The sequence below is a fragment of the Stegostoma tigrinum genome, chromosome 16, assembly GCF_030684315.1.
Source record: "Stegostoma tigrinum isolate sSteTig4 chromosome 16, sSteTig4.hap1, whole genome shotgun sequence".
NCBI classification, from domain to species: Eukaryota; Metazoa; Chordata; class Chondrichthyes; order Orectolobiformes; family Stegostomatidae; genus Stegostoma; species Stegostoma tigrinum.
The window spans coordinates 19,432,477-19,445,209 of NC_081369.1; the positions used below are offsets into that span (position 1 = coordinate 19,432,477).

The window sequence follows — 12,733 nt, forward strand, 5'->3', positions numbered from 1 at the left end:
GTATATTACATGAATATGTTCTTCTCTTTCTACGTTACTCCTTTAAGAGAACCCCGATAACATGGCTAATCATGTTTCCCCTTCCACAAAAATCATACCAATTCTTCCCAAAAACCTTGAGATTTTCTAAATGCCCAGCTATAATTGGGACTGCTTCTCTGGTGATTGTAATTTCACAAAGTCCTGCTCTTCCTTTCACCTCAACATTTAAAAATATTCTTGACCTTTTTTTGTATTTTGTGGTGAAGAGAGATGCAAAATATTTATTCATTTCATCCTCCATTTCCGTATAATCTACTATTAACCTACAATTCTCAATATCAGCAGGACCAACATTCACTTTACTTACTATTTACCTTTTTAGATGCCTGTTGAAATCCTTGCTATTTATTTCTAAACAGCCTCCTCTTATATCCTAATCTGGAGAAAGAAATTTCATTCTCAGCCCTTCTTTATATGCTGTCCACTCATCTGATTGACCATTCATCTTTGTACAACTATAAGCTTTTTCCTAGAGAATGTGGTTTGCCTTAACTTTAGCTAATCACAGATGATGGATTCTCCCTTTGGATTTTTATTTTAGTCGGAAAATATTTATTCTGAGTATTCTAAAATATCCCCTTGAATGTCTGCCAGTACATCCCCTTTGATCCATCTTGTAGCCTAGTATGCTAGTTCATCTGAACTACCTCAGCTTCCATGGCCACATAGTTACTTTTATTCATATTTAAGAACACAAACAGGAATAGCCCCTCAAGCCTGTGCCACCATCCAAGAAGATAATGGTTCATCTGTGTCCTAATGGCATATCTATCTCTGGCCCTTATCCCTTAGCATCTTTGCTTAACAAAAATTTTAAATCTGAGATAAATAAAATGAACAACTGATCCTGCATCCACTACCATTTGTGAAAAAGTTCTACATCAACCATGCTTTGATGTATAGAACTACTTCTGAAGATCTCTCCTAAATGGTCTGGTCTTTGTTCTCAGACTAGTCATAGAATGTCCAGCCAGTGGAAATAGTTTATCTATCTTGTGTTTTCTTATTAATATCTCAGAAACTTTGCAGATCATAATCTCTCCTTTTAACTCATGAAATCCAAGTGTCATTTTTATAATGACAGTTGCTGGAAAAGGTCAGCAGGTCTGGCAGCATCTGTGAAGGAAAGATGAAAGAGTGTTAACGTTTTGAAACCGGTGACACTTCCTCAGAACTGAAAGTTCATCGGATCTAAAACATTAACCCTCTTTTTCCTTCACAGATGCTGCCAGACCTGCTGGGCTTTTCCAGCAACATTTTTTTGTTCCTGATTTACAGCATCCACAGTACTTTCATTTTTTAAAATCATTTTTGTAAACCTACATCGTACTCCTTCTAAGTCCAGTATATCCTCCCTAAAGGTGTGGTGCCCAGATCTGCTCTCAGTACTCCATGGAATCTAACCACATTTATGCACAAGTGCAGCATAATTTCTGCATCCTTGTACTCTAGTCCTTTCGCTATAAAGGCCAGCACTCCATTTGTTTTCTTGGATTATTTTCTGTACCTGTTTGTCACAACTTAAAGGCCTACATACCTGAACCCTAAGTCTCATTCAGCATTCACTGTGTTTAACTTCATATCATCTAAAAACTACTCTGACCTATTCTGATTCTTTTTTAAGTCCAAAATGGATAACCTTACACTTGTTTACATTACACATTCACAGCATAAGATTACAATGAGATACTGATAGATTATCTACACTGTCTACAATGACACCTTACTTTGTGTCATCAGCAAATCAGGATATATGACTTTGTATGCCATTATCCAAGTCATTTATAATATGAAAAATTGAGGCTCGAGCAGATCCTTGTGGGAATCCACTGGTCACATCCTGCCAATTTGAGTACCTACTCATTATTCGCACTTTGTCGCCTGCTACTCCACCAATTCCCAACCTTGTCAGTAAATTGCTCTCAATTCCACAGACCTTACTTAAGTTTCTTTTGTGGGACTGGATCAAATGCCCGCTGCAAGTCCATATAAACAACACCTGTATGCAATTCCCCGTCCACTGCCTTTTAGTCACCTTTCCAAAAAAATTCAAAGCAGTATATTTAAAGTATTGGCAAAGATCCCTAGGTTGGGTTGCGGGTGAGGTTGTTGACTTGCTCGCTGAGCTGGCATGTTCTTGTTCAGACGTTTTGTCACCATACTCGTGACATCATCAGCAAATCCTTCGGTGAGGCGATGTTATTCTACTTTGTTTGGAGTTCACACTGTTTGGTCCGTTATGGTGAGTCATTTCTGGTTTTGATCTGTATGAGTTTGTATGTGGGGTCCAATTCTATATGTTTGTTGATTGCATTACGGGTGGAGAACCATGCCTCTAGGAGTTCCTACACGTGTCTTTGTTTGGCTTGGGCTATGGTTACCTTATCTTGTCCCAGTAGGCATTTAGAAAATCTCAAGGTTTTTGGGAAGAGTCAGTACGATTTTGTGCAAGGGGAAACATGATTAACCAAGCTATTGGAGTTCTCTTAAAGGAGTAATGTGGAGAGAGAAGAGGAGGATATTCATGTAATATACATGAATATGAAGAAGGCATTTGACAAGGTGCCACAGAAAAGGTTGTTGTGCAAAATAAGAGCCTTAGTTTGTGCATGGATCAATATTTCTTACTGGTCAATAGTTACAAATGATACCAACTCTTTGAAGTCATTTCCTAACATTCAAAACAACTGGATTCCTTGAAGAGTCTTTCTTACTGTATTGCTTCTGAGCGACAGAGCATCACAATAAGCCATTGCAGAAGTTTAAATTATCCAAGATGGAGAAAATATTTCTTACCTGTTCTAAATCATTTGGATTCACATATATATTTTCTGGCTTGATATCAGCATGTACATATTCATTTGTATGAATGTACTCAAGCACATCAATCTGGGGAAGATAAGAAATTAACATTTTAACTAACATGCAAGACTGAACCCAAACTAGGTTATGTATTTTTACCAACACTCACCATTCTGTAAACCAGCTGAAGTACTGCTTTCTTGGACAAGGATTTCTTAGTTTTATCAAGAATTGAATGCAGACTGTTACCCAAGTTTGGGAATACTAGAAACCTACAAAAAATAAACCTGACAGTTAAATTGATATCCAGGTGCAAGCCCGATGAAGTATTAGTACATATAACACAACTAGAATAGACAAATGGAAGCAAAATAGGATTTAACAGATTTGATTAATAGATTAACATCCTCAAAAAGGTGCAAATGGCCTACTCTACTTCCATGTTACACTACCTCGGTTGAGGGGTGCTCATCTTGCATCCATTTAAAGGTTTTAAAAGAAGGATACATGGGTCCTGTTCTCCACAGTACAGACATGAAGTCAATTTGATACAGATAGCTGAAGATTCCATTATCCAAAACATCTAGCCTCTAGTCATTGGTCAATAAGTGCAAAATATCACTTTGGTCTCCAGCCCTGAAATGGAAAATGTCAATTGGCAATGTGGAGATCTCAATACCAATTATTGGTACCAAAATACCCATGAAGAAAGTTTCAATGGGTCCGTTTCACACAACCCACCAGTAATAGACAACAGCAAGTCCAAGTTAATATGGCTGACATCATCCTCAACTTTATCAGCTTCAGTGACGCATTACCAACTCGAGAGTCAGTCTCAACTTCAACATTACTCAGCCAACTCAATAACAGTTCACTAACTCAAAAAGAACTCTATCAATATCAGCCAGTGTAAACTTCTATATCACTGAATCACAATACGTATATGTCAATCAAGGATGCCTCCATGATTTGACAAAATAGCTCTTCAGTGTCAGCAATAAGTTTCTATATTAAGTAAAACAAAATACAAGTTTAATTGCATAATTAATATGTACACAGAAGAAACACTGGTTGGGGCCTGCTGAAAATTCTCTAATGTGTAGGGAGACTACAGAGGCAAAACAGAACGTTGCCAGTGTGTCAGTGAAAGAAACATGAGGCACAGCAACTTGTATATTGGGGAAAAAAAAAGAACTGCAGATGCTGTAAATCAGGAACAAGAGCTTTCCCGCTCCTATGATGCTGCTTGGCCTGCTGTGCTCATCCAGCTCTATACCTTGATATCACAAAAACAGAGGTTGCTGAAAATGCTCAGCAGGTTTGGCAGCACCTGTGAAGAAAAACTGGAGTTAATGTTTTAGGTCCGGGTGACCCTTCTTCAGAAGGGTCTGAGGAAGGGTTATCGGACCCAAAACGTTAACTCCAGTTTTTCTTCACAGATGCTGCCAGACCTGCTGAATTTTTCCAGCAACCTCTGAACTTGTATTGAGGCTTCCTGGAACATTGCAGGAGGCCAAGGGCAAAAAGAACAGAGTGGGACAGGAGCACAAAATACAAAAGGCAGACAGCTGGAAGCTCAGGACCAGCCTGTGGGCTAATTGGAAATTTTCAGCAAAAAATCATCTGGGCTGTTTCATTTCCCTAAAATAGAGGAGACTGCTTTGTCAGCAGTGAATAATAAACACTATATTAAATTAATTACAACCAAATCGCTATTTTGCATAGGACAACTGTTTCAGCCCTTGGAAGGTGAGAAGGAAGGCAGGTAAAAAGACAGGTGTTGTTTAAAAGGAAGATGTTGGGAAATTGAGGAATGTATTAAAGATGGAATGGTCCTTTCAGCTTTTGGAAGGGAAAAGGTAAGGTTTGCAAATATTTAAAATGTCACTGCACAGGAAGATGGCATACATTTCATAATATTAGAAAGTCATTACTGTAGGTGCCAAAGATGTCAAACGACTGCTGTAAGATTTAGTTTCACACTGCACTGAGTATGATCTTGGAAAAATGTTTTACATCTGTTTAAGTCAGATCAGGATCAGAATCTACAATAATGGTGACACATTTGTAAACAATAGCTATTTAACCAAGCTCCTGTTCATGTCAGACAATTTACAAACCCAGTCGCTTTATGTGGCTCCCTTTTAAATCTACTGGCCATATGATGGAGCACCATGTTTTACTATGCTCTTTACCTAATACAACCTGAATTCCAAGAATTTTGACCTTCATTCTTGCTCCTAAATGGCTGTGATTGTTCAATAGGGTTTTAACTCCTTTGTGGATTTCTTTGCTGTAACTAAGTTAAGAAACAATGTTTCCATGTTTGAGTCAGTTACCAAAATTAGCTATGTTTCTGCACCAACAATCTAAGGTACAAAATACTGAGATTTGCCACTGTACGCAACTGTATTAATGTTGGCTTAATTCTTGTTAAGAAGAACAGAAGGTATCACAAGATCATTAACTCGAACACTGAAGCAGCTGAATTAACATACTGCGTAAATTAATCAAATATTCACAAAATGCTACCTCTACTAATGGTTCAGCTCTCTCAAATTAAGGTCAGTATAATTTTTCCAAACCAATAGACTGACAAAATCATTATTTGTTAAAAAGATTATCAGGCACAGAAGAGATTAAAAGAATTTTAAATAAAATCTAGTAGCTATAGAGAGTTTAAGTAGAAAAAAAATTCTCCTGGTCCTTCAGGAGACAGTCATAGCATTACACAGCATGGAAACAGACCCTTCAGTCCAACTCATCCGTGCCCACCAGATATTCTAAATTAATGAGGTTCCATTTGCCAGCATTTTACCCACATCCCTCTAAGCTCTTCCCATTCACTAACCTTCTAGATGTCTTTTAAATGGTGTAATTGTACCAGTCTCCAAGACCACCTCTGGCAGCTCATTTCATATATGCACCATCCTTTGTGTGAATTACTGCCCCTCATAGGTCTCTTCTAAAATCTTTCCCCTCTCACCTAAAACCTATGCTATCCTACCCTGAGAAAAAGGCCTTGCCATGAGTTGCCCCTCATGGTTATATAAACCTGTAAGGTTGCCTCTCAGCTTCCGACACTGCAGAGAAAACAGCCCCAGCTTACTCAACTTCTCCCTATAGCTAAAACCCTCCACCCCCAGCAACATCCTTATGTATCTTTTTTGAACCCTTTCAAGTTTAACTACATCTGGAGATCAGAGCTGGATGCCATATTCCAGAAGTGACCTAACCAACGTCTTGTATGGCCACAACATGTCATCCCAACTCCTATAATCAATGCACTGACCAATAAAGGCAAGTACACCAAACACCACCTTCATTATTGTCTACTTGTGACTCAACCTTCAAGGAACTATGATCCTGCAGCCCAAGATCTCTGTTCAGCAACATTCCCCAGGTCTCTCTCCTTCTCTCTCTCACACACACAGTCCTGCCCTATGAAAACACAACATCTCACATTTATCTAATCTAAACTTCATCTGCCACTCCTTGCCCATCAGCTCATCTAATCAAGGTCTCATTGAACTCAGACAGCCTTCTTCATTACGCAACACACCACCAATTTTGGTGTCATCTGTGAAATTACTGACCATTCTTCCTATATTCACATCCAAATCATTTAACATGACAAAAAGTAGCGGACCAGCACCAATCCTCACAGTACACCGCTAGTTACAAACGTCCACTTCCATCCTCTTTCTCCTACTTTCAAGCCAATTTTGTATCCAGTTAAAGAAATGCTAATTTTTTTCTGAACTACACATTCATACACTAACCTGCAAATATTTTCATGGAATCCAAAGCCAACACATGTCGGAATTCCCAGAAATGTCATCATATGAGACTTCAGCCATTTGTCCACTAATAAAAAAGAAGAAACTAATACAAATACTGTTTTTTTGACAAATGGAGATGTCTATCACGAACATTTACAACATAACAGACAACAAAACTTTAGCAGCATAAATTACATGATTTGTTTTAAAATTTCTAAGTTACTTGAATCGCTGTTGTAATGACATTAAGTATTTTACAGGTAGTACCTAACTTTGACAATATTTTCAAAGCAAAATATTAAGCACAATTAAACTGCACAAATTGGGAGAAATTGTATGCTGTTGTCAGATCACTTCCATTGCATGAAAAATCCCCACACAAGCTTTCTTGATCAAAATGAGGAAATGAAGTTATATGTTCAGCCATGATATTACTGGATGGTGAAGCAGGCACAGGTGGCCATATGGTCTACTCTTGCTCGTAATTCTTATGTTCAATCTACTTTATGAACAAAATTAATTTGGTGCTAATTTTGAAATTGCAGCAACTGGAATTGTGGCCCAACATTTCTGTCTAGTAGCTCTATTACTAAATAGGATACTTGCAATGGTGGAACAGTTCTGATTGCCATTATCAATGGCAATTCAACAGTGAAATTATTCCCACATGAAGCTATCTCATATTTGGAATAAAAACCACAGACTCTGCACATTTCTGTTCAGCTGTGAAATGTAATGACTCTGCAGTTCTTGTGCTTGTAGTTAACAAACCAAGATGGCACAAAATAATACCTTGCTGATTACTGACTGTAAAGAAACTCAATTAACTTGGCCTTCGTATGAACTCGACTGGAAATTTATGATTGACGGATGGCACTATGATGTCAGCTGACAGCAATGCTCAACAAGTCAGATTCCAGAAAGAAACAGGTGGTTTTTGCAATGGTTAGTCTGAAACATATTCATGAGCCTGCAAATGTCCTTCAAAACCAGGACACAAGTTTATTACACAAATTGAAAAGATAACTACATTCCCAGTCACGGTCGGACATAGAGCAGTTTTTCCGCCGTCTTCGCCTCCATGCCTACTTCTTCAACTGGGAACCTAACCCTCCTTCCACTGACCCCTTCACCCGCTTCCAACACAAGTCCTCCTCCTGGACACCACCCCCAGGTCTCCTACCCTCCCTCGACCTCTTCATCTCCAACTGCCGTCGAGACATCAACCGCCTCAACCTCTCCACCCCTCTCACCCACTCCAACCTCTCCCCTGCAGAACGGGCAGCCCTCCGCTCCCTCCGCTCCAACCCCAACCTCACCATCAAACCCGCAGACAAGGGTGGCGCAGTGGTAGTATGGCGCACTGACCTCTACATCGCCGAGGCCAGACGCCAACTCTCCGACACCACCTCCTACCGCCTCCTCGATCATGACCCCACACCCGAGCACCAAACCATCATCTCCAACACCATTCACGACCTCATCACCTCAGGGGACCTCCCACCCACAGCCTCCAACCTCATTGTTCCCCAACCCCGCACAGCCCGTTTCTATCTCCTTCCCAAAATCCACAAACCTGCCTGCCCTGGTCGACCCATCGTCTCAGCCTGCTCCTGCCCCACCGAACTCATCTCCACCTATCTGGACTCCATTTTCTCCCCTTTGGTCCAGGAACTCCCCACCTACGTCCGTGACACCACCCACGCCCTCCACCTCCTCCAGGACTTCCAATTCCCTGGCCCCCAACACCTCATATTCACCATGGACGTCCAGTCCCTGTACACCTGCATTCCGCATGGAGATGGCCTCAAGGCCCTCCGCTTCTTCCTGTCCCGCAGGCCCGACCAGTCCCCCTCCACCGACACTCTCATCCGCCTAGCTGAACTCGTCCTCACACTCAACAACTTCTCTTTTGACTCCTCCCACTTCCTACAGACTAAGGGGGTGGCCATGGGCACTCGCATGGGCCCCAGCTATGCCTGCCTCTTTGTAGGTTACGTGGAACAGTCCCTCTTCCGCACCTACACAGGCCCCAAACCCCACCTCTTCCTCCGGTACATTGATGACTGTATCGGCGCCGCCTCTTGCTCCCCAGAGGAGCTCGAACAGTTCATCCACTTCACCAACACCTTCCACCCCAACCTTCAGTTCACCTGGGCCATCTCCAGCACATCCCTCACCTTCCTGGACCTCTCAGTCTCCATCTCAGGCAACCAGCTTGTAACTGATGTCCATTTCAAGCCCACCGACTCCCACAGCTACCTAGAATACACCTCCTCCCACCCACCCTCCTGCAAAAATTCCATCCCCTATTCCCAATTCCTCCGCCTCCGCCGCATCTGCTCCCACGACAAGACATTCCACTCCCGCACATCCCAGATGTCCAAGTTCTTTAAGGACCGCAACTTTCCCCCCACAGTGATCGAGAACGCCCTTGACCGCGTCTCCCGCATTTCCCGCGACACATCCCTCACACCCCGCCCCCGCCACAACCGCCCCAAGAGGATCCCCCTCGTTCTCACACACCACCCTACCAACCTCCGGATACAACGCATTATCCTCCGACACTTCCGCCATTTACAATCCGACCCCACCACCCAAGACATTTTTCCATCCCCTCCCCTGTCTGCTTTCCGGAGAGACCACTCTCTCCGTGACTCCCTTGTTCGCTCCACACTGCCCTCCAACCCCACCACACCCGGCACCTTCCCCTGCAACCGCAGGAAATGCTACACTTGTCCCCACACCTCCTCCCTCACCCCCATCCCAGGCCCCAAGATGACATTCCACATCAAGCAGAGGTTCACCTGCACATCTGCCAATGTGGTATACTGCATCCACTGTACCCGGTGCGGCTTCCTCTACATTGGGGAAACCAAGCGGAGGCTTGGGGACCGCTTTGCAGAACACCTCCGCTCAGTTCGCAACAAACAACTGCACCTCCCAGTTGCAAACCATTTCCACTCCCCCTCCCATTCTCTTGATGACATGTCCATCATGGGCCTCCTGCACTGCCACAATGATGCCACCCGAAGGTTGCAGGAACAGCAACTCATATTCTGCCTGGGAACCCTGCAGCCATATGGTATCAATGTGGACTTCACCAGTTTCAAAATCTCCCCTTCCCCAACTGCATCCCTCAACCAGCCCAGTTCGTCCCCTCCCCCCACTGCACCACACAACCAGCCCAGCTCTTCCCCCCCACCCACTGCATCCCAAAACCAGTCCAACCTGTCTCTGCCTCCCTAACCGGTTCTTCCTCTCACCCATCCCTTCCTCCCACCCCAAGCCGCACCCCCCGCTACCTACTAACCTCATCCCACCTCCTTGACCTGTCCGTCTTCCCCGGACTGACCTATCCCCTCCCTACCTCCCCACCTACACTCTCTCCACCTATCTTCTTTACTCTCCATCTTCGGTCCGCCTCCCCCTCTCTCCCTATTTATTCCAGTTCCCTCCCCCCATCCCCCTCTCTGATGAAGGGTCTAGGCCCGAAACGTCAGCTTTTGTGCTCCTGAGATGCTGCTTGGCCTGCTGTGTTCGTCCAGCCTCACATTTTATTAGCTTGGAATCTCCAGCATCTGCAGTTCCCATTATCTCTGATACATTCACAAGCACACGCCTGCACGCATACATATTTAGAAAGATCTTAACTTAAACAGAAAAACAAGATTTTAACTTGTTCTTTGCTGATTTTTATGGATTCTCAATTTCAGAGTTTAATTTGTACTTAACTGATTCCTCCTGGTTGAGTTTCCTTGAATGGAGAAGACAACTGTGAGATTCCTTTCTCAGTCCACTGACACAAAGATTTCACCATTATATGGTTTAAATTTGCAATTCTTAAAGACTTCAACACAAACTCTCCTGGCTTGGAAGCTCCCCAACTGACAATACTTTGGCTAGGACAATGGATTCCCTCAAAGTAAAAGTATTTTACTACCAGAAACGTATCTTTCTTCTGAACAAAGACCACAAACTTTCTGTTCTGAAGGTCAAAACTAAACTACTAAATTTCTGATCTATTGTAAATGCAGCTGAAAAAATATCCCACCTACTAACACTGCATGGGTTCTCCCATTCTCTTAAATGTACCCATGCTTTCTTGAATCAAAGCACTTAGATCACTGTTCCAAATAACCTTCTGACCAGATTTTTAAAAAAGTCTTCAAAGAGCTGACACATGTCCATCTGCTTCTATTTTAAACTCCAAAACCCAAAATGTTACATTATTCACTTTTCATCATTTAGAGATGCATTCTGTGGTGGGTAAAAAACCCGTAGAACCAAAATGGCCCTGAGATAGCAAAGCCAGGCAGGAAGATAAAGATCTTTAAATGATCATGGTTGCATTTTGCAAGTGAGACATGGATAAATATCTTGGGATTCTGAACAATTCCTATTAAGAGGTAATTTGGGGGCATTTAGGAGATTAGCAGATGGAGTGGAGTCCATGGTGGAATTAGGTAGATGTCATTAATTGAACGGTTTTACCATTTAATTTTTAAAAATCTTTGTATAAATCATTTTTGACTGTGTCTAGACCGTAAAAACACTGCCTTAAAAACTAACAGTAACACAAGTGCTGTTTACCTTTGCTTTGCTTTGCAGCACGCTGAAGAAAGTTTTGTTCATTAAAAATTCTGCCATCCTTTGCATCCTGAAAATATATTTGAATATGTGGCACCATTATTATATATTAACACAAATCAGATTATAGATGTTAAATCTAGAAATTCAAGCAGATTATAACTTACCACTTTAACAATATATTTGCACGGTTGTGATGGGCCAGCCCCTTGTTGCGCTGCAAAGTTAAGACATTTTGTGAATAACCAAAATAATAATTATTTTATCAGCAACAGCTGTGTCCCTCAACCCAATCAGGAGGAGAACTCCAAACTCAAACTAACATTCATAGAGTGTCCGTAACATAGCAGAACATTCCAAGGCACATTTCAAGAGTTACTAATCAAAATTTGACACCAAGTCAAAAGAGGAGAATAACTGGAACAAGCTACAATAAGCTCAATCTTTATGGGCTTCAGGTCGGTATGACAGGTCGGCACAACATCGAGGGCCGAAGGGCCTGTACTGTGCTGTAATGTTCTATGTTCAATCATGTCACAGAATCAAGTTTGAGGGGTGTCTTAAAAGACAGCAAGGCAGAGTAAAAGAGGGCATTCTTGGTGCTGAGAGAATTGAAAAAATGAATGACATTGGGGATGAACAAGAGGCCAGAATTGAGAAATGCAGAGCTTTTGACTGCTCTAAGACTGAAGGGGATCAGAGAGGTATCCATGAATTTCAAGATTTGATCACAAGTACAGAATTTTAAACCAGAGGAGTCACTGGACTGGGAGCCATTTATGTTAGTGAACAGAGATATGATAGAGATAGGTGATGCAATGGGAAGAGCAGCAAACATTCTTGGAGAGTATGGCATCTGAAACTTAACACAGGGCACCTGGATTGGAAATAGTCTAGTCCAGTTTCACAAATACCAGGGATAGTTATGGAATTGATGACTACAGAATGAGACACTGACAGGGATCAAAAAGAATGGATCAGGATTAAGTCAAGCAGTTCCATTACAGCTACCTGACTGGCATCTACTGACGAAGCAGAAGGTACAGCCTGACTGCAAAAAGCAATGACAAAATCCAATTTGGATAATTACCATTCAATCAGACTATTCTCAAACAAAAGGTAGAGAGAGTGTTGTCAATCATGCAGAACTTCAGCATTGCTACTTATTGGTTGATACTCAGTTTGGAACTATTTGGCTTCACATCTTACACAGTGTTTACCCAAACATAGGCAAGAGTTCAATTTCAGAGGAAAAGTGGCTACCTGCAAAATTGTAGCATGCGAATGAATGTTGCATCAAGGAGCCAATGCAAAATTGAATCCACCATTTGACTCAAAAGGAAAACATTACAGTGATTAGATTGATATTTAACAGAAAAGAAAAATGGCTGATTAGTGGGGGTACTATAATCTCAACCCTACGACAATGCTGCAAAAGGTCCTCAGGCCAGTGCCCTAGCCCCAATCATCTTCAGTTTCTTCAATGATACTTCACCATAAAGTCAGAAGTGGGGTTG

The 12,733-nt window shown here is 42.0% G+C and overlaps 1 protein-coding gene across 3 annotated transcripts in view; it reads right to left on the reverse strand.

Annotated features, from left to right (window-relative positions):
- Positions 1-12,733, reverse strand: part of LOC125460059 (inactive serine/threonine-protein kinase VRK3-like) — a 41,163-nt gene that overhangs the window by 17,597 nt on the left and 10,833 nt on the right. For all 3 annotated transcript variants that reach the window (XM_048547140.2, XM_048547138.2, XM_059651645.1), the window contains exons 5-9: positions 11,384-11,433; positions 11,220-11,286; positions 6,627-6,711; positions 3,014-3,116; positions 2,839-2,931 (exon numbers count right to left, since the gene is read on the reverse strand). In XM_048547140.2, the coding sequence (XP_048403097.1) occupies positions 2,839-2,931; positions 3,014-3,116; positions 6,627-6,711; positions 11,220-11,286; positions 11,384-11,433 (398 nt within the window). The remainder of the gene's footprint in view (positions 1-2,838; positions 2,932-3,013; positions 3,117-6,626; positions 6,712-11,219; positions 11,287-11,383; positions 11,434-12,733) is intronic.